The sequence below is a fragment of the Gracilinanus agilis genome, chromosome 1 (genome assembly GCF_016433145.1).
Source record: "Gracilinanus agilis isolate LMUSP501 chromosome 1, AgileGrace, whole genome shotgun sequence".
In the NCBI taxonomy this organism is placed as follows: Eukaryota; Metazoa; Chordata; class Mammalia; order Didelphimorphia; family Didelphidae; genus Gracilinanus; species Gracilinanus agilis.
In genome coordinates, this window is record NC_058130.1 from 703,500,778 (window position 1) to 703,523,491 (window position 22,714).

Sequence of the window (22,714 nt, forward strand, 5' to 3'; positions counted from 1 at the left end):
CCAAGGAACCTGCCTGGAGAGGTGACTAGTGACTGGATCTGTGCCAAAATGCAGAATTACTGGAGCATTGGGAGTTGAATGAACTGGGTCTGGCCTTGAGACCTCCTTGGTCCTTGGCTAGCATATAGAAAAACAACTGCAAATGAAACCTAATGGTGCTAAATTCCTTAGAATCACTTCAAAAGAACCTTGTCAAATGAGAAAATAGCAGGATTTATTAATATAAGCATATTAATAACATATAACCACTATATTAATATAAATATATTAAACTGATATAAAATAAATAAAAAATAACTTATTTTTTAAAATTACTATATATTACTATAAAATATATTAAAATATATTTTAATTAGAAACTATAGTCAGAAAATAAAGCAAAACCTGATATAAGGTTTAGTCTTTAAGCAAGAGTAGAATGATCAAAACAGACTTGGACATGGAATACTAGTGAACAGTGGTCAGTGTGAGTTGGTGAAAAGAACAGTGGTGTAATTAGAATCCAAGGCCCTTGTTCACATCCTAGTTTTCCACTCATTACCTATATGATGGTGTCATTTAACTTCTCAGTACCTACATGATCTCTAAAGTCCCTTCTGGCTATAAACTTCTTTAAGCCTTTGAATGCTTGTTTGCAGTACAATATTCTGTGAAATGGCTTTGGGACTGGGGTTACCTGATACTCAGGGATAGGGTTCAGCTTATTAGGGAGAATACCTGCAAAATTAAATGTAAGCTTTTGTTACATCATCATCATTATTATTTTGTTTTGCCTGAGAGTGGAATAGAAATGGAGCTGAAAGGTAAGTGCTCTTTTGCCATAGAAAATCCTCTGGCCTTCAAACAAGAGGCTTGTGAAGTTCATCCTGGAGGAGCCTACATCCCATCTCCCACAAGAGGGCTGCTACCCCAGCCTTCCCAGTAATGAAAAGCCAGTGTTTCATCCCTTAGTCTGCTTTGCCTCCGAGGCCAGCTTTGATAGCTTATTGTTATACCTGCCCACTGTTTATGATTACTCTTATTCCATCCCTGATTTTTTTTCCCCAGTGTCATTTTCCATTTGCAGAAAACTTGTTTTCAGATCCTGTGATCAGCTTTGGAGCAAACCGAACCTCCTGGCCACCTCAGGACTATAAAGTCTCTCTCATCCTGTCCTAGGGTGGTGTGGAAGGGCCAGAGTCCAGAGCCAGACCAAACTCAGTCACTCTGTTTGTTCCTAGGATGGGCTAGGAACTGCATTGATGTGTCCCTTGTCTCCTGTTATCTTTGGTAGAAAGGGGGAAAGAGGGTGGGTTTGGGGAGGGCAGAAAGAGAAGTGTCTAGGGTCCCTTACCTTCAACTGAATCCTTCCTGCCTAAATCCTCTCACACAACTGGAGTCAATTCAAAAAGTGTTTGCCAAGCACCCATTAAGTGTATTGAATAAGAAATAGCCCCAGCCTTTTAGGGCAGGGGTCGGCAATATATGGCTCTCAAGCCATATCTGGCTCCATCTCCTGGACTTCCACCTCCATCCTCCTTCCACAGGCATTTATGGCTCTCACGGCCAAAAAGGTTGCGGACCCCTCTTTAGGGTCTGATTATGGAAGCATCACTTGGAACTAGGATGAAAAACAAAGGAAAGGGGTAGCTGGGTAGCTCAGTGGATTGAGAGTCAGGCCTAGAGACAGGAGGTCCTAGGTTCAAACCCGGCCTCAGCCACTTCCCAGCTGTGTGACCCTGGGCAAGTCACTTGACCCCCATTGCCCACCCTTACCACTCTTCCACCTATGAGACAATACACCGAAGTACAAGGGTTTAAAAAAAAAATTGCTAAAAAAAAAAAAAAAGCTAATTAAAAACAAAGGAAAAAGTCCACACATTTGGAATTGTAAGTGCCTGGAGAACAGGGAATTGTCATTTTTTTCTTTATATACTTAATATAACCTCACATACACATAACCCATTACACAATAGGTACTTAAGCAATCTTTGTTGAATTGGAATATCAAAGAAATGGCTGTTCGAGGTTTGAGACAGAGCTAAGAAGGCATTCCTTCCTTTATCTCCTGCTAGAAACGTCCAAAATCATGGAAGTCCAACATTGAGAAAACTCCACAATGGCCTTTTCTTTTCCCTGCTCCAGTGCTTCATACCTGCACTGCATAATAGGCCAGATAAACACACACATAGAGTCACACCTACACATGCAACAGCAGCCTGGTCCCCCTCTCCTAGGACTAAAGATTAAACCCACTTCTAGCAGGGGCCCCTTGAAGTGAACCACAGTCATATTCCCTCACCTTTTTTGATAGTGCTAATCAGGTGAGCCTTTTACAATGGACCCAAAAAACCCTTTTGGAAGAAAATGGAAGACTCACTTCCCTAGGTGACCTCTAAGGGTTATCAGCCAACCTGTATGGTCAGAATTTTATTATATTAGCTAATTGCTTCTTATAGCATTACTTTATAAACTCTTGGTGGGATGGAGTGATTTCTTCCTTGCCAAGCAATGCCACCTAGCATACTGGTCTCCTTGGTTCAGACTGTTTCTTCAACTTGTATATATTTATTTTTTGAAAGATGAAATGACAGATGTCTGTAATCTGGCTGCTGACTCACTATCTCTGAAAACAAGAGGTCTTTTTTTGTCATGATTGTTTCCGGGAGAGAGAGAGAGTGTGAGTGTGAGAGTGTGAGTGTGAGAGAGAGAGAGAGAGTGTGTGTGTGTGTGTGTGTGTGTGTGTGTGTGTGTGTGTGTGTGCGCGCACAGGCACACATGTGCATATGCACACTTCTGTTGTCCTCATCGTTTTGTTTGCTCCCCAGTGACTCAGCACATAAAAGAGCTGCTGGAAAGGAACACTAAGAAGAAATCCAAATTGAGAAAGAAACCCAAGCCCTATTTTGAAGAGCACGATGGTAGGGTCCATCCACCAACTCTTCTCTTAGCAGCTTCCTCTCTAGATCTTCATCATGGCAAACCTGCTTTTCTTCAGTCTCTTTTGCCCTTCTTCTTCTCTTAATGCTCCTGGGCTTGGGCACTAGCCTCTCGTTGCACAATGGGCTAGGGAAGAGGAGTGGGGGAAAGGGGCCACAAGAAAGGCCCTAATCTACTAGGAAAGAGAGGCCATAGCTAAACCACTTTCAGGAAGATAGCATAAAGAAGTATATGCCTCTCACTTATTTCCATGAAATCCTTTTTTTTTATTGGGGGTAGGGCAATTGGCAGAATAGAGCTAGTTAGTCATTCAAATTAAAATTATTTTAAATCAGATATTGCATTTTTAAATTTCCTTTTTTCCCTTGGCCTCCCCCCCCCCCCATATTTGGTGGAGTTAGGAACTGACAATGGGGAGAGGGATGTTTTTCGTGTTTGAAGGCTGTGAGCCCAGCCCTGCCTAGCTAACTGCCTCTGATGGCTTCTTACATCTTGTTGCTAAAGGGCATTTTCATCACTAAAATCTCTGCTTTCTGAATGTGGGTGGGAATGGGAGTAGGGGGCATTATATATTTCATGCTAAAATGTTGGTCCAGGCAGGTAAGTATGTGTCACAGTGACTTCCTTGTGGAGGCCCAGAGCCAGCCACCATGAATTGTCTTTGAACAGATCTTCATTATAATTTCTCTGAACCAGAGAACAATAATAAACTGCACAATTGCTGGACTAGGGAGCCTACGGAATTTCTCTGTCCTCTAGAGCTCCCATTTGCAGGGGAGTACCTTCCTTCCAATGCACATGACTTGGACTTGCTGGGGCAAATGTACAGGAATCCTTGACTTCCTTGCCAGGTTCCTTAGCCTTTCTCTGTAGAGAGGATTTCTCCATAGCCTGGGATTTCCTGTTTCTGTTATTCAGTCAGGGAAAATGTACAGGACACTGTGCTTTACCATAAACTCTGTAGTGTAGTGCAGGGCAGTGGAAAAATGGAAAATGTGGCCCTACTTCTCACAGGCTCAACAAGCCCACAAAAGCCATACTTGAGTCAGTAAAGTGTGTGGGGAAAAAATGCTCATTACTAAGAAGATAACTGAAAACTGGGAGGAAGAGAGCTAAAATATCCGGGGACATAATCAGAAAGGTCTCCAAAGATCCCAACAGACTGGAATAGTAGAATTGAATAGAGACTTAGAGACTGGAATTTAATTGGGCTAAATATAAAGTTTAGTTTGCAAAATGGCGGGGGTGGGGGGGGGGTAGTTCAATATGAATTAGTCTTGTGACATGGCACCTAAAAATGCTTGTGTGATTTTGGACTGCAGTCATTGAAACATGGTGTCCAGAATAAAGGGATCAGTTATTCCACTGTTCTCTCCTTTGGTCAGGTTACATCTGGACTTTTGTGTACAGTTCTGGATACCACATATTATAGAAGATGTTATTATCGAAGTGGTGTAGTTCTAGAGAAGGACACCAGAATGGTGAGAGGACTGAATGGATACCAAATCATAAAAGGATCACATAAAAGAAGGGTTAGGGATCATGATAGCTTTTTAAAGGGTCAGCATATTTTAGCTCTGTAAAAAGAAAAACTTCCTAACAATTAGAGCTGTCTAAAAGGGTGGTGGGCTGCTTTGGGTGATAATTAGTTTAACTGAGCAGTACCTACTCAAAAAAAAAAAAAATACACACACACACACACACACACACACACACACACACACACACAAATATACCTTTCCAGGCTTATTATTCATTACTTCCCTTCATATATTCTGCATTCCACCTGCACTGGCCTTGTTGCTGTTTTTTTACATGCAACTCTTCATTTTCCTTCTCTTTTGCTTTTGCACCGACTTCCTCATGCCCACAGTGCCTTCCTTCATTCACTCCACTGTGGAATTCTACTTCCTGAAAAGTTCAGATCAGATGGGGCCTTTCCTGATCCCCCCAGCCGCTGCTGGTACTCTTCCTTCCTTGAAATTTCCATATGTTTATTTTGTATATGTTTTTTATATATTTAGACATATACACATATTCCACAAAAGAACATTTTTGTCTTGACATCCCCTATACCTAGCAGTACCTGGTACATAGATACCTCATAAATTTTTGTTATCTGATTGGTTAATTGGAAAGGGGCACTAGTAACTAGTAGGAGGTGGCACCTGAACTGAGCTTAGGCATTCTAGCAAAGCTTTTGATATCCCTTTCGGCTCTAATAGTCTTATGACTACATACTGAGACAGAGTGCTTTCTAATATGCTGTGCAGAAAAGTCTGGCCTTCCAGGGAATCATTGCTTCTCTAACAGGAAGAAGCAGAGATGCATCCTGAGAATTATCCCTTATGAAGTTCTACATCTAGAAAGTCTTTAACATTTGTATAGTGTTTGGAAGTTTTGTTGGACTTAAAATAAGGTAGTAGTAGAGGTGCTCTCCCTCATTGAAAGAGCCAGGAGAAATTATCCCTGTGCTTGTACAAACACATAACGAGAACAGCCAAGGTCCCAGAGTCCTCATGGAACCCCACAGCAACCTTCAGGACATTAAAAGTCATGTCCCTGCAAAACAAGTATGAGAGACATCTCTGTTCCTGAAGAACTCTTACTAAAAATTCATTTGAGCTCTTTCAACCCTCCAATGAAGAGATCATCTAGGAAATCATAGCAATAGTAATAGCTAACATTACATGTTGGCAAATAACAACAAAGTGGAAAGAGGGTTAGGTTTAAGATTAGAAGGCCTGAATTTGAATCTTGGATCTACTGCAAAGTGCCTAAGTGACATTGGGCAATTTATTTCCCCTCTCCAGGCCTCCATTTTTTTCTCTGTTTATGTTTAATAAGACCTGGATTATATGGTCTTCAGAATCCTGATCCTAAGGTCTTCTTATTCATTTTGCCACCCAGAAAGAAGAAAGCAAGAGCAGAAGCAGACATTTAAGCTCTGTATCTCTCCAGCCTGACCCTGAAATGGCCTTGAAGGCACCCTCTCACCACTCCTGAGGACACCCCCTCTTCACAGAACCCAGGACCTCAGAATTGGAAAGGAACTCAGACAGCATTTAGTCCAACCCCTTAAAGTGGTCATTTAGCCTCAACTCAAAGATCTTCAAAGATAGGAAATCCATTTTCATGCCACTGTTAGAGAATTAGAAGGTTTTCTTCATTTCAAATTGAACTATGTCTCTTTGTAACTTCCACCCATTGTTCCTGGTTAAATCTTCCGGAAACAAACAGTGACTGTCTAATTCCTCTTCCGTGTGACAGTCCTTCAAATACTTGAAAATAGCTATCATGTCCCTTCTATTTTCCAGGATAAACATCCCCAGTTTCTCCTCATGTGCTATTGTTTCCTGCGCCCTCCCCATCCTGGTTCTCTTCCTCTGGATGCTCTCCAGCTTTTCAATGTCCTTCCTAAAATGTGGCATCCAGAACCAAATAAAATATTCTAGGTGTGGTCAGACCAAGGCAAAATATGCCAGGACTATCACCTAGATATTCTGATTTTTTGCCTAAGCCCATGATGCGTACAATCTCTAAAGATGTCCCTATCAGCTTCCCCTCTTCCTCAGAGGTCTCAGCCTAGGCCCAAACCTCTGGCATAGTTCTTTGCTATAGCATTTGTTATTTTCATATTTTCCTCTGTTGGGGGGGAGGGGGAGAGGAGGGTTGGAGGGGAGAGGATCTGCTTCAGAATCAAGGTATTTGCCTCAGCAAATTATTGAACTGGTAGAGACCAGGTCTGAATACATCTCTACCCCTACTTTCTACCTTCTCCCTAGGGGTACCCGACTCATTGACATTGGTAAAATTAAGCTTCAGTGAAGATCCCTTTGGTTGACATGTCTTTTCAGATGATAGACTTGAGATTGCTACAGAGCTGATTTATTTAGTCCCCTAATAAGATGATCTGTATCCAGCTCCTTCCTGCCATAGTCATTAGTTGCAAAGACATCATTTGTAGGATAAGGCTGGTGATGGAGAGAAAAAAAGTCAAAGAGAACTCAGTGACATTCTTGTCCAACTGTACCTAAGCAGGTATTCTCTACCACATTCCCAGTAAGAGCCCATCCAACCAATATTTGAAGACCTCCAGTTAAAGAGATCCCACTATCTCCTGAACTAGCTTGTTTTACTTTTAAGTAGACTCCCATCCAGCATGCTTTCCAGCACCTCCCTCCCACCCCACTGAATCTTCAGGCCTGCTAGCAAAGAGAGGTTGCATCCAGCCTTTGCCTGGAGTAGAGTAGTCTTAGGAGTCTGTGAGAAGACAAGGAGTCTGTGAGAAGACAAGGTCCCTTCCCCACCCCCACCCCCGCTCCCAAAATAAAAAGTGATAGGGAATCATCAGTATATCTGTGGCTCTCTCTGAAAACCACATTCACAGGGTGTCAGCAGGTGGGTGTTTATATGAAATACATTGGTGTGTACACCTGTACCTCTCAGGAACTGGTGTCAGGACACTCATATTCTGATATTCGTACCCTCCAAACCACATGAACACACCTACAAACTAACATAGCCATGTTCTTATGCCCATGTATTCTTACATCCACAAATACATGAACTAACACTCAAGCACATAGATCAACACTTCCACCCACTTTCACACTGACACATCATCTCATTGCTCACCTACTTCCTCAATGGCTGGAGGACGTAGTTTTATTTCCTGAAGGGTACCACTACCAAAATTCTACTTTGGAGCTCAAGTTCATGTGCTGGGATTTGGGGAGATTTTAACTTTTTCTTTCTTCCTTCCTTCCTTCCTTGCTTCTTTCTATCTACTAAATTTAGGTTGAACTGGGTTCTAGCTTCCTTCATGAGGTATAGTCACTTAACTTTTGTTTTTTTCCTTTCAGGGGTGGCAATAAGCACATATGCCAAGTATTGTTACAACAAGCTTCAGAAGGCCGCCTTGACAGGAGCCAAAAAGGTATTGATTTCTTTCCCTTGTTTTAGTTTGGCCCTACTCCCAAGACTGGTATAAAGGACCTGAGCAACCTGGGTTGGGAAAGGGTACTTTAGGAAAAATCCTTCCAAAAAGCTTTCTTCATTCTTCTTAATCTCAGAGGAAAATAGAGAGGCATAAATTGTACATGATGACACATGCTTGAACAACCTTGAGGCCCTGATGAGTATTTATATATAGGTACATGTATGGTTCCTCTTCCTTCAGCTGACTACCCAGCTTCTCCCTTTGGCTCTAGCAGGCTCTACTATCCTGGTCCTTTCCAAGACAAGGTCCAACTCAACAGCCATATTTGGAAAGACAAACTCTAGACACAAAAAGCTTTATGAGTTGTTCAGACAAGATGTGCTGTGGAAGGGCAGGAAGAGAAGAAGAAAAATGGAGGGATCCCTGGGAGCTAGGATGGTCAGAAAAGTTTTCATAAATGAGGTATTATGTGAGATGAATCTTAAAGAACCTAGAGAATTTTGCTAGAGCGTTTTAGGAGGGCATTTTGGGCAAGAGTCTGCTGCATGCAGGGGTAAGAAGTATAGGAAAGTGAAGCACTCAGGGAACCATGAGGAGCTGACTGGTTGGGTCAGATGCTGCCTGGAGAGAAGCTGGTATCAAATTAGCAAAGCCTGGGATACTAAAGTAAGTAATGTGAATGTGTCCTACAGGGTTCGGGGAGTTCTGAAAGAGTTTGAGCACAAAAATGGCAGGCACTTAGCCTCCCAGCTCCAAGTCACAGTGACCCTGGCTCAGGCCCTCTGAGACTGAAAGCAGCTACCAGTCTTGAAGAGCCCAGTTAACATCAATAATAATTATAATAAGGGCACTTGAAGACTTAGAAAGTACTCAGTGGAGCAATGAGAATAAGGCTGTTACCCTCACTTTACAGATGAGAAAATTGATTCCAGAAGAGGATACAGTATATAGAGAACTTTTTCTGCTATACCAGTGATGGGCAAACTTTTTAAAGAGGGGGCCAAAAGAAAGGAAATGCTTATCTGTCCATCTGTTTCTAAGGCAACTCTTTTGAAGTTTCATTGTATTGTATCCTACTCATCGTATTCGTCAGATTAGAAATAGTGTCGTGTGGCAGGATAGAGCATTTCAGGGGGCTATATCTGGCCCGCGGGCCATAGTTTGTCCATCACTGTACTATACTGTGCTAGTCCAAGAAAACTAAGAGGCAAAAAAAAAACAAAACAAGACTGTACCCAGAGACCTACCCATAAATGGGCTTTTGAGGAGGATCTCTGGGCACAAGGGCAGAGCCAGGGCTGTGAGCACCTTCTCTGCTTCTGGAATTCTTGAAAAATGCTCCTGTGTATGAATGCGCATGCGTGCACGCACGCACACACATACGCACCCTCACTACTTCTTTGGGAAAGATACTGGGGATCTGACTTCTAGGGGGAACAGCACTGTCTACTTTGACTACTTGGTGGCATTCATGTTCCCCAACAAGTTCTCCAGAAAAGTGTTATTGAGGGGGTAGTAATTATGTGCAGGTAAACTGTCTAATAGCCGGCACTCCAGGATTGGAAGTATATACACAACACACCATCTGCATTATGAATACATTATTAGTTTTCTCAGTCAGCAAAACAACTCAAGCCCTGATCTGTAGTTTGCCCATTTCCAGTGCTCACACTAAAAATATAAGTCAGCTCAGATCTGAATCTAGGAAACAAACCTCAAATCTCAAATCTAATCACCAATCTCTCCATCTCTCCACTTCCCTTGTCTAGCATGTGACCTCAACACATCTTGTCTGTGTTACTCATAAAGTTTTTAGCCTCTCCTTTAGTGTTTATTTCTGCTATCTGTATTATATAAACCAGATCCTTATTTCCATAATCTACCAATCTTCAAGTTATACTCCCTCCTCTCTCTAGAACTTCAGTACCTGACTCAACAGTTTATCTGTCTAAATCTTGTCCTTATGCTAAGAGACTTTAATATACTTTAGTATACTTTTAGCATACACAGTAATGTGTCCCCTCAAAACCTCATCACCAAACACCTCAACTTCCAAGACAATCTTCTCTCTACCTCAGTCACCTCGAGGACTCTAGACCTTCAATTTTATTGCTGCTGTCTTTTCTAAGTTTGAATTTTGAAATTCCCCTCTGATTATGACTGCCTTTTCTTCCACCTCCCCCCTCTGCCTCACTACTTCTGAATCTCTTTCATCCTCATTATTAACACCACTCCCTTATACTTCCTTGTTCTTCCATATTGACTACCACTGCCCTGATATCACTTTCCTCTTTTGACTATTCTGATTATTTGACAAGTTCAGCCATTCACTATCCTCTCTTCTTAAGTCCATTACTCCCCCCCCCCCTTTTTAAGCCCTTACCTTCCAGCTTAGAATCAGTACTGGCTATTGGTTCTAAGGCAGAAGAGTAGGAAGGGCTAGGCAATGGAGGTTAAGTAACTTGCCCAGGGTCACACAGATAGGATGTCTGAGGCCAGATTTGAACCTAAGACCTCCCATCTCTGGGCCTGGCTCTCAATCCACAGAGCCATCTAGCTGCCTCTACTCCCTTTCTTACCACTCTGACCTACTCATCCTGATCCCTAGATCACCTCACAATTAACCTTCTCCATTCCTACTCCCCCTACTGTTGACTGCCACTGGAAGAACTCACAATACTATGCTGACAGGATCTACTACAAATGCATGTCATATAATCTCATCTAGACCCTCCTTTCTACACAGGCAACATTTTTATTCCCTCCTGGTTGACTCTAGCATATTCCCTTCAAAACTTTTTCCTTTCTTCTCAGGCCCCCAGGCTTCCACTTTGCCCACCAGTAGATGGCTTCACCTTTATTGAGAAATTCAAGGACATCTGTCATGAGATCTTCCTTCTTTCTTATTCATGTCAAAACTTCTCATGTCATCCTATATTCTTTCATCCTTTAGACTCTGAGGAAGAGATGACTCATCTTGTCAAAGCTTACCCTTCTATTTGTGCTCCTGATCCCATCTCCTTTCTTATCTTCCTCACCCCAATAATCATTTTCTTTCTCATCTTTAATTTTTCTCTGGCTCTTCCTCTGTTTTCTACAAATATACCTAGGTCTCTTAAAGTCTGACAAACTCTTTATCTATCCTTGCCATTCCTACTGAAGTTACAAACCTACATGTGTGTACATACATCTAGTCTGCGTATATAAACGTGTGTGTATGTGTATAACCTTAAACATTTCAAAACCAAGCACTTAGAATTGTCAGTACTTGCTAGCTCCATGTTCTTTTCTAGCTCCATACTCTTCACTATCCATGCTCTTATCACCTTTACCTTCTGGCTTTCAACAGTACCACTCTATCAAAATTATTATTTCAAACATTATCAACAATCTTTAAATAGCTAAATCTGATGGTAAATCTGCCCTCATCCTTATTAAACTATATTCACATTGCCAACCACACCTTCCTGCTAGATATTCTCTCCTTAGATTCTGTGACACTGCTTTCTCCTGTTTCTTTTTCTGCCTAACTAATTCCTTCTGATAGTCTGTTACTGAATCATTAGCCATCCCCTGGCTACTCAGCATGAACATTGCACAAAGCTGTATGTACCCTGTGTCCTTTTCTCCCCTGGTTTTTCTTCTGTATATGATATCCTTTCATGATCTCATCAGCTCCTGATTATTTGATTAATATCCAAATAGATGACTGTCAAATCCATTTATCCAATGTTAATCTCCCTCCTTTTCTCTGGAAAAAAATCACAGGCGTTTTGGTAGATGTGTATAAGGTCGGCATTGCTGAGTGAGTAGTGTAACACCACAGCCAAAAAAAATTCATGTAACCTCAGACTACATTAAGAGAAGGATAGTCTCCAAAACATGGAGAGCAACATTCCTTCCTGATCAAACCATAACCAGACTATTCTGTTCAATTATGGGCACCATATTGTGACCAAGATAGCGAGTCTCTCAAAACCATGGCAAATTTGAACTTGGGGGGTTAAGCCTGAAAAAAGAGGGGCAACAGAATAATAGTCTTTGGATATTGGAAGAGCTGCCCTGTGAAAGAGGGATTGGACTTGTTCTACTACCTAAAGGACCAAACTAGTGGCATTGGATAAGGATTAAAACCATCTAGAAGTGGCATGGGATGCTGCTAGAATTGGTGCATTTTATCTTCACTAGAGATCTTTATGTGAAAGTTAGAGGATTATGTTAAAGAGGTGATTCTTATTAAGACAGAAATTGGACTATCTGGTCTCCAATGTCCCTTTTGTGACTCTGAGGCTGTGTGTATGTTTTAAGATCAAAAGCTTGTTTTTTTGCCTCTTTCAAGCTTGAATTTCTACACACACACACACACACACACGCACGCACGCACGCACACACACACACGCACCACATGTATATACACACCAGACTTCATTTTTCTCTGGCCCTGAGAAATGGAAAAAATTTGCCCTACTCCTATGCTCCTTGAATCCTGTATCTTCTCCCAGAGTTCCTTGGGAGCATGATTCTTTGGTTGTTATTCCCTTTGTTGTATCTCCCTTCCAGAGCCTTGATTTGTTTTCCCCAAATTCCCTGATGTCAAGTTGCTGTGAAACCCAACTTACTGTGTCTCTCAACACATATATATTTTCCTAGGGCCTGAAGAAGCCCAATATGGAGGAAATCCGACATGCAAAGAATGCTGTATTCAGTCCATCCATGTTTGGCAGTGCACTTCAAGATATCCTGGCCATGCAAAAGGAGCGCTATCCTGACCGGCAGCTGCCCTGGGTACAGACACGACTCTCCGAGGAAGTGCTGGCACTCAACGGGGACCAGACTGAGGGCATATTCAGGTACCCTGGGCAGAGCTTGGGGAGGCAGAGCCACAGACCCAGGCCTGTGATGGGTGCCCTGCTCTCCATACTATCTTAAGATTGAGAGGTAGTTTCAATACATTTGAACAAATGCTAGATTTAAAGTCAAGAGAACCTGGGTCCAGATTTCAACTCTGCCACTGTGACAGGCAAAAGATGAAATGACCAAGAAAACAAAGATTCAAGCTACAATGTAGGTTGCCTTGGGCAAATCACCTAACTCTCTTGGGCCTTCATTTCTTCTTTGTAAATTGAGAGGAATGGACTAGGTGACCACTAAATGGATAAATGAATGAAAAAGCATATATTAGGTGCTTATGGTGTGCTTAACATTGGGCTAAGTACTAAGCATGCAAATAAGAAAAGCCAGACAGTCCCTGCTCCCAGGAGCTCACAGTCCTAATAATGAAGACAACAAGAAGGGTTTCAAATGCAAATCAGATGAAAGGCTCCATTGCCCTTAGGATGCATCTGCAAAACAGATAAGAGTACATCTTCTTGTGACATTTCCAATGACCAAACTATATAATAAACTTCCATAAAAGTCATTTTGACTTGAGTTTATTCTTTAATGCGGGATTGATAATTATTCAATTCCCTGGCAACCAACCCTTTAATATGTACCCAATAAAACTCCGCTTTTACCCCTTACTCTAAGACATAAATCAAGATACCCCAAAACCTGGGTAAGGGCAGTGATGGGAAGTGAGTCCTTATGGAGTTAACAGGCAACTATATCCAGCTCCCAATTTAACTGTCTCAGCCATAAGAAATATCAAAGACTTGAAGGCTATATGGAAATAGAGGCAGACTGGTTAGAGCCTTGGGCTTAGAGTCAAGAAAACTCGAGTTCAAATTCAGTCTCAATTATATACTAGCTGTTTGACTCTGGGTAAATCAGTTAATCTCTGTTTGCCTCAGTTTCATCAGCTGTAAAACAGGAGTAATAACAGCTCTTGTCTCCCTCAATTATTGTGTAAAGCAGTTAGTATGGCGCTTAGCACATGGTAGGTGCTATATGAATGGTTATTCCTTTCCCTTCTAGGTGAGCTTATTGGTGGTAGGAAATGGCCTTAGGGAGATTTATCTGACATTCTTTCTCTCTCTCTCTCTTCTCCCCCCCTCCCCCCCCACCAGGGTCCCTGGGGACATTGATGAGGTGAATGCTCTGAAGCTGCAGGTGGATCAGTGGAAGATCCCCACAGGGTTGGAGGACCCCCATGTCCCTGGTAAGAAATGGGCCCAGGCAGGTCGAGAGAAGCACTGAGGTTGCACAAATACAAACACCCTCTGGACTGCTAGGCCCAACACCGAGGAAGCCCCTAAAGCATGTCCAAGGTTGCCTGGGAGCCAAACCTTCCCGCTTGGTGCCATCATTTCCTACAGAATGAGATGCCCTAGAATAGAGGCCATCCCTGCCTCCCCTGTACCCTGCCCAGCCCTGAAGAAAGGATGATTGTGTGTGTGATGTCCTTGGCTACCCTGGCTTACCAGGCCACAAGATGAACTCTCCTGCCCCTCCTGCTTAGCATTCATCATAACTGATGGAAATTAGCAACCTGCCATGTCACCTTCAAACCCCAGCAGAGTCATCCACAAGTATAGATTCTTACACTTTCTCTTTCAAAATTAAATATTCAGTTGTGTACATACATAATCATACACAATAGATATCAGACATATCTACCATCTAAATGCAGCGGTAGTATGATGTTCAACCCTTCAGAGATACAAAGTTTAAATAAAATATCATTCTGGTATCCTGGAGCTTACAGTCTAGGAGGAGGATGTGAGAAAAATTAAGAAAGACTTCAGGGGCAGCTAGGTGGCTTAGTGGATGGGGATCCAGGCCAAGGTCCTGGGTTCAAATCTTGCCTCAGACACTTCCTAGCTGTGTGACCCTGGTCAAGATACTTAATTCTGGTTGCCTAACCCTTACCACTCTTCTACCTTGGAACCAATGATTCTAAAACAGAAGAGTATGGGTTTAAAAAAAAACTTCATAGAGGAGTTAGTGTTTAGCTGGCATTTTAAAGTAATTGGGCAAAGAGAATACTAAGCAAAGGCTGCAAGTCAGGAAAATGGAGAGCATGTTTAGGACCCAGTGAATAATCGAATTTACAGCTTATACATGGAAGGGAATGACGTAAGGTAAAGCTAGAAAGGTTAGTTGGAGCCAAATCACAGAGGACATTGAATGCCAAACAAAGGAATTTGAACTCATTTGGTAGGTAGTAGTTATTGAAATATTTTGAGCAAAGTAGTAGCATGTCCAGATTTATACACAAGGAAGGTTATTTGGGCAACAGTATAAAAGATAGAGAGGGGGGCAGCTGGGTAGCTCAGTGGAGTGAGAGTCAGGCCTAGAGACAGGAGGTCCTAGGTTCAAACCCGGCCTCAGCCACTTCCCAGCTGTGTGACCCTGGGCAAGTCACTTGACCCCCATTGCCCACCCTTACCAACCTTCCACCTATGAGACAATACACCGAAGTACAAGGGTTTAAAAAAAAAAAAAAGAGAGAGAGAGGAAGGGGAAAAAATGGAAGTAAAAAGATTAATTATAGGCCAATCAATAAGGTTCCAAACTAGGGTGGTGGCTTTGTTAGTGAGAAGAAGAAAAGGAATAAGATCAATGTGGAACAGGATCAACAAGACTTGGTAAATAATTAGTTTGGAGCTAAGGGAAAAGAAAGACTAAAGTATCACATGAGGCGGCCCCTTCCCTTTCTCCTTTGCAGAGATGGGACAGAACATGTCAGACTTTGATATTTGGTTAGTTTTACTGAACTGGAGGCAGCTAGGTGGTTCATTGGTTAGAGCACCCAACCTGGAGTCATAAAGATGAGTTCAAAGCTGGCCTCAGACATTTACTAGTTATGTGACCCTGGGCAAGTCACTTAACCTGTCTACCTTAATCCCTTGGAAAAGGAAATGGCAAATCATTCCAGTGTCTTTCCCAAGAAAACTCAAGCAACAGCATAGTCCATGGGATTGTGAAAAGTCAGACAAGACTGAACAATAACAGATTTACTGAACCACTTCCCCCCCCCTTTTTTATTCTTTGTTTATAATAAATGGCTCTGGGATCAAAAGAAGAGAGGTGTAGATGATGTAAAACCAAAAAAGATCAACAAATATTTTTAAATGTTAAAGATGATTCTGAATTTGTGAATCTGAGTGACTGAGAATCTGGTAGTGCCCTTAAAAGAAATTGATGGGCAGAGAAATATAGGAGGAAAGCTGGCAAGTTCCATTTTGGACACGTTGTATATGAGATGCTGATTTTCTGATGGAGATATTTATGACACAGGATCAGAACTATTTAGAGAGACTAAGCCTAGATATATCTAGATATCTAGATTTGGGAGTCATTTATGTAAAGACAGTAATTGAGCCTATAGAAGTTGATAAGATTACCAAGAGTATAAATCCAGAAGAGAAGGGGGTCGTAAAGAGCTTTAAGAGGTACCTACACTTAAGGGGCAGAAGAAGATGATACAAAGGATCATCTGTTAAGCAGAAGAACAAGGAAAAGGCATTGTCACAGAAACCAGGAAAGGAGAAAGTGTGTACTAAAAGAATGTGATCAACAGTGTCAAAAGTTGAAGATAAAGCAAAAAGGTCAACAGTGAGAAAACACCATGAGATTTAGGAATTAAGAGATTTCAAGTTATGTTTAAGTGAGTAGTTTCAGAAGAGTAATAATACTGGAAGTTGGGTTTCAAAAGGGTTGATAAGTTAATGGACAGTGAGAGAATGGAGTGGAGGTAGCAAATGTTGACACTTATTTCTAAGTGTTTGATTATGAAAGGGAGGAGAGCTATAGACTGATAGCTTCAAAGAGGATGGCAGGATCAGGTGAAGGTTTTTAAAGATGTAGGAAACCAGGGCATATTTAGAAGCAGGTGGGGAATAACCTAAGAAATTCATTTCATTAAGCATTTCTTAGATACTTTATGCTAGACACAAAGAAGAACAAAAAAAAAAATAAAAGTCTTTGCCCTTAAGGAGTTTACATTCTATTAGAAAGATAAAGAGAAATTAAAGTAAGAACAAGAAGAATTCAGAAATAATCAAAGGAGCTAACTCTTATAGGAGTTAGAACCAGAAGAAGTAGAGGGCTTGGCCTTGACCTAAAGGGCCATTTTTTTTTTTTTTTTTTTTTTGGATGCTGGAGCAAAGGAGAAAAAAGCTGGTGAAAATGTAAAGAGAGTTGGATCTTTTGCCTTGGAACCAACATACAGTATTGATTCTAAGACAGAAGATAAGGGTTTTTTAAATGATAATAATCAAATAAAGAGAGTTGGATATATTGAGCAGAGTTGATGAAAGAGTCCATGATGGCCTCTCTTTTCTCAGTAATGTAAAAGATTATCTACTGAGATAGGGGAAGAGGTTTGGAATAGCCACTGTAAGGAGCATGATAGTCAGCTCAGGAAGAGTAAATGGATTTCCTTGCAGCAATGAAGTCCTGACTGAGATGAGTTAACCTGAATTTCTAGAAGATCCATTTAGCACAGTCATATTAGTTCCTCCACTGGTAGTTAGCAACACAGATGTAGGACTAGAGAAGGGTGGTTGGAGGGGTTAATGTTGATGTCAGGGCATAATTGGCAAGAGACCAGGGATAAAGGATTTAAGGGCCAAGGACAGGATATAATTGAATTGGTCAACTATAGAGTTAAAAGAGGAAAGTAACACCAAGGTAAGAGTGATTGACTGGAAGAATAGAGAGGGACAAAGCACTGATGATTACTTTGAGGATGAAGAATAAGTTTGTTTTTTTTTTTTAATTTTTATTTTTTAGAAAAATTTTCTATGGTTAAATGATTCATGTTCTTACTTTCCCCTTCACTCTCCCAACACCCCCCCCCATAGCCAACACACATTTCCACTGGTTTTAATATGCATCATTGATCAAGACTTATTTACATATTATTGATAGTTGCATTGGTGTGGTCATTTTGAGTCTACATCCCCAGTCATGTCTGCCTCAACCCATGTGTTCAAGCAGTTGTTTTTCTTCTGTGTTTCCACTCCTGTAGTTCTTCCTCTGAATGTGGGTAGTGTTCCTTTCCATAAATCCCTCAGAATTGTCCTGGGTCATTGTATTGCTGCTAGTACAGACGTCCATTACATTTGATTTTACCACAGTATATCAGTCTCTGTGTACAATGTTCTTCTGGCTCTGCTCCTTTCACTCTGCATCAATTCCTGGAGGTCATTCCAGTTCACATGGAATTCCTCCAGTTTATTATTCCTTTGAGCTCAATAGTATTCCATCACCAGCATATACCATAATTTGTTCAGCCATTCCCCAATTGAAGGGCATACTCTCGTTTTCCAGTTTTTTGCCACCACAAAAAGTGCAGCTATAAATATTTTTGTACAAGTCTGTTTATCTATGATCTCTTTGGGGCACAAACCCAGCAATGGTTTGGCTGGATCAAAGGGCAGGCAGTCCTTTAGAGCTCTTTGGGCATAGTTCCAAATTGCCATCCAGAATGGTTGGATCAGTTCACAACTCCACCAGCAATGCATTAATGTCTCAATTTTGCCACATTCCCTCCAAACATTTATTACTCTCCCCTGCTATCATTTTAGCCAATCTGCTAGGTGTAAGATGATACCTCAGAGTTGTTTTGATTTGCATTGATGAAAAATAAGTTTAGAAGAAGGGGGAATGGAAGAGTAGGTTATGACAAATGAGGAAGTCCAGAATTCAAGATGATAAAAGGTGGCACAGTTGTGGTGATGAGATCTGAAGTATGATCATTTCTGTGAATAGTTGAAGTCAAATGAGGGTGTAGGTTATGAGCATTTTTTTTAAACCCTTAACTTTCGGTGTATTGTCTCATAGGTGGAAGAGTGGTAAGGGTGGGCAAAGGGGGTCAAGTGACTTGCCCAGGGTCACACAGCTGGGAAGTGTCTGAGGCCACATTTGAACCTAGGACCTCCTGTCTCTAGGCCTGACCCTCAATCCACTGAGCTACTCAGCTGCCCCCAGGTTATGAGCATTTAAGTGGACATCAGTGTGTATACTGAACTCCTCAAGTATAAGAGCATCTAGAGTGGAGAATAAGACTATAAATTAGGCTCTGACTGAGTTGCAAAGGAAAGGAGAATGGCCTTGAGGCTGAGTGATGTCTGGAGCAAGCATCTAGATAAGGTGATAGAAATTAATAAAGTAGGGAGGTGGTAGAATGATGGCAGCAGAGAGGTGAGCTGGAGGTGAAAAGTGGGGAGCAAAGAACCCAGTGTTATCAGGGCAGAAGGATCCATTCTGTTTTCTGTGATGACCTCTAGCCTTTAAAGGGCATTTTTCTCTAGGCTCTCAGTCTAATGGGGTAGAGGCAAGCAGACCCCTTGAGAAGACCTGGATGGTGGAGGGGATCTGAGAGCTAGATCTGGAGTCAGGAAGAACTGAGCTTCCATTTCAGGCTGTGTGACCCCAGCCAATTCTCATTTCCAACTTTCTCAGCCCCAGTTTCCTTATCTATAAACTAGGGTAATAATAGCACCTACCTCTCAGGATTGTTTTAAGTATCAAATGAAATTTTTTAAAGTTAAGCATTTTGAAAATCTTAAAATATTAACTAGATATTGTTATTTTATCTAGGATCTGGGATTTAGCCATTCCTTCCCTCTCTCTTAGCCCCTCAGTCCTGACTGAACCTGGAACAGCTATTTATGGAGTAATTCTTTCCTGATCCACACTTCAGTTCTTTGATTCAATGCCAAGCTAGCCTGGATTTCTGAGGTCTTGCCTTTTCTACCTGCCTCAGCTTCAACTTACTACCACTAAATCTTAAGGGACCAGGGCTACCCTGATTACCCCTTGCTGAGACCACCACCATCCATGCCATGCAAGTCCTAATGGGTGTCTGTCTGTCTGTCTGTCTCTTCTCTCTCTCTGTCCCTCCTACTACTCCCAGCATCACTGCTAAAGCTCTGGTATCGAGAGCTAGAGGAACCACTTATCCCCCATGAATTTTATGAGCAGTGTATCACGCACTATGAAAACCCCGAGGCTGCCATCGCTGTCGTCCACTCCTTGCCCCGGATCAACAGAATGGTGCTCTGCTACCTCATCCGCTTCCTCCAGGTAATGGGCCCTGAGCTGAGCCATCTCAGTGCCCTCCTTACAGCTTGGGGATCAGACCCCTTCTGGGGTACTGTCCCCTAAGAGTATGCCCCTCAAGCCCCACCTTGGCACACGCAGGAGTTTCTGGAATAATAAGTATATGCTCTTTAGAAAAAGAGAGGAAGTGTCACAGAGTAGGCCAGTCCCTGGAGCTGGAGTCATCAGAGGCCTAGGCTGGAATATTTGATTAGACCATTCCCAGAAGGTTCCAAGTTGATCATTTTATTTTCCAATCTACTGAGTTTCTTCATCCATAAAATGGGGGAAACACTATTTGAGCCCTAAAGATTTATTATAAATAAGCATTTTATAAACATTGAGTAATGCTAGAAATGAGAGCTATTATTAAGTACAATATTTTCCTTTCTAAAAAGTTTTGTTATCAAGTACCTCCTCTCATTTGTTGTGTCCTGGGTACTTGTTTTCTCTTAGTTTCTATAGAACAGGGGGTGGAGGAGTGGGAAAATCCAGGCCCTAGCTTCAGGGAACCCTCCTGGAGAGACCAGCCTGGAGGTCAGTGTTGAATCAAGATATCAAGAATTGTGGAACCAACTTGAGATGCCAGAGAGTATAACTCATGACTGTCATGTAGAAGCTTGGGCCCAGAACTGGGAGCAATAGGGAAGAAGCTGGAGAGGGATAGTGTGATGGCCTCGAAACCTGATAGATGTAATGTGTAATGATGACTCAGTCCTATGACCTCTCTGAACCTGTTTCCTCATCTACTAAATGAGGACAACAATATCGCAGTACCTACCTCACAGGCTGGTTGTGAGACTAACGAGATCATGTTCATGAAATGCACTGTAGATGCCTCTAGTATCTCCAGCTAGGATAACCGGACTTTAACGAGACTGTAATAGCTATAAATAAGAGATGTTTGGGGGAGGGGGAGTGTATGGAGAGCCTGAAATCCAGAAAGTTGTGAGGTGGGGAAAAGGCACTTTGCTGTGTGAATCAGAAAGTTGTGGGCTTGGCTGTGCCATTAACCAAACTAGGCCTGTCCATTCTCTGAACTTCACCTTTCTTATCTAAAAAATGAAGGGTTTCACCTAAATGGAAAGTTCCTTTCCATCTCTGGACTCTAGATTCTGGAAACCCAGCAAGGAGACTGTTGCACTTGCCTAGAGGATGATCTAGTGAAGCTGGGACTTCTTTCCCAGGGGGTAGAGGCTTAGAGATAACTAGTGACTTTCTGCAGTCATGGCTAGCATAGCCAAGATTGGAGTCCAAGTCCCTAGACTCCCCCTCTTGAGCACTTTGCCTTACGTAATAGTCCTGAGCCTCAGGAGAAAGCAGGAATGATTGGGGGGGAAGAGTACAGAGGATATTCCGGGGAAAAAAGGATAGAGAGGAGTATAGGACACACTAGGAGGGAGTTCCCTCTTGGCAGCAGTTCCCTCTCCTAGGAGCCTCGAGAATGGAGGGGAGATTTAGGAGGAGCTGGAGCTGGGAAGGGGTCTCTCAAGCTCATGAATATTTCCCATATACATGTTTTTAGGCCTGCTCACAATCCACCTCCAACACAGGTATTTTTGCAGCTTTCTTAACAGTCCTCCTGGCCCCCACAGGTGTTTGTGCAGCCTGCCAATGTGGCCGTCACAAAGATGGATGTCAGCAACCTGGCCATGGTGATGGCACCCAACTGCCTGCGCTGCCAGTCAGATGACCCACGTATCATCTTTGAAAACACGCGTAAGGAAATGTCCTTCCTCCGGGTCCTCATCCAGCACCTGGATACCAGCTTCATGGAGGGAGTACTATAGCCCCCTGGGGTTGGCCACATGCCTGCCCGCCCCCCTGCACAGACACAAGATCCACATGGGGACTGCCTGCTGGCCAGGGCTCCCACCTGCCCCACCAGTGGTCCATCTGCATAAGCCCAGGCAAGGGAGATTTCTCCAGGAACTCAGTGGGGCCAAGTGATGACCAGCCCCCGCCCCTCCTGCACCCTTTCTTCTGGGCATGGTGGACCTGGACCACTGCTAACTAAAGAAATAAGACTGAAGGTAGAGGGGAACCCGAAGGGGGCGGGGAGCCAAGCCCAGGCTGGTGGCTGATCCCAAATGGGCTGGGGGCCATTTGGCTCTTCCTGGTAGCATGAGAAGAGGAGCGAGGCACCAGTGGGCACGGAGCCCACCCGCACCGGAACAGACAAACAGGCACCCTGTGGGGAGGGCACAGCACAGGGTGGGACACAAGTTGGGTGTGTGGAGAAAACAGTGGGGTGGGGGGCCCCCGGCCCTAGCTGTATGCCTGCAGCCAGGGAAGGGGGAGGGGGAGGGAGGGAAGGGGAAGGGGAGGGGAGGGCAAGGGAGGGGAGGGAATGTATTGGCCCCTGAAATAAGCATGACTGGTTATTAACCCACAGTGGCCCTAGCCAAGCCCAGACCTGGGCCAGGCTGGGCCGCACAGAGAAGGGCTGCAACTGAGCTCAGCTCAGCAGCCCTAGGGTTTGGTTTTGCGTTTGTCCATGTTGCATTTACACAGCTGGTTACCACCCACCCCCATGTCCCATCTGGCCAGGACCTGGGGGGACTGGCTGCTAAGGGTCCCCTTGGCAGGAAGGGTCCCGTGTGTGTCCTGACCTATTCCCATCCCCATACCTCAGCCTCTCTTCCCCTAGAAGTTAGACTTTTCCTTGGGAGAGCATTGTTAAAGCACTTTGTTATCTGACCTTCTCTCCGTACCTGGCACCAGAATTGGGCCCAGTCCCACACCTTTGCCTGCCTCTCACTTTTCTTCCATCCCCAGTTCCTGACCTTGCTCCTCTAGTCCCGTTCTCCTGCCCCAGCCTCAGGATCTCAGTCTTAGTCTCGCTCCTGCTTCCCACTGGCT

General features: G+C 43.0%; 1 protein-coding gene across 1 annotated transcript in view; it reads left to right on the forward strand.

Moving 5' to 3' along the window:
* ARHGAP39 (Rho GTPase activating protein 39) overlaps positions 1-21,718 on the forward strand; it is a 367,301-nt gene extending 345,583 nt beyond the window's left edge. Inside the window, exons 7-12 of the mRNA XM_044684642.1 lie at positions 2,808-2,900; positions 7,785-7,858; positions 12,512-12,711; positions 13,870-13,961; positions 19,668-19,837; positions 21,448-21,718. Of these exons, the coding sequence (XP_044540577.1) occupies positions 2,808-2,900; positions 7,785-7,858; positions 12,512-12,711; positions 13,870-13,961; positions 19,668-19,837; positions 21,448-21,642 (824 nt within the window). The 3' untranslated portion in view covers positions 21,643-21,718. The remainder of the gene's footprint in view (positions 1-2,807; positions 2,901-7,784; positions 7,859-12,511; positions 12,712-13,869; positions 13,962-19,667; positions 19,838-21,447) is intronic.
* The last annotated feature ends 996 nt before the right edge of the window (positions 21,719-22,714 follow it).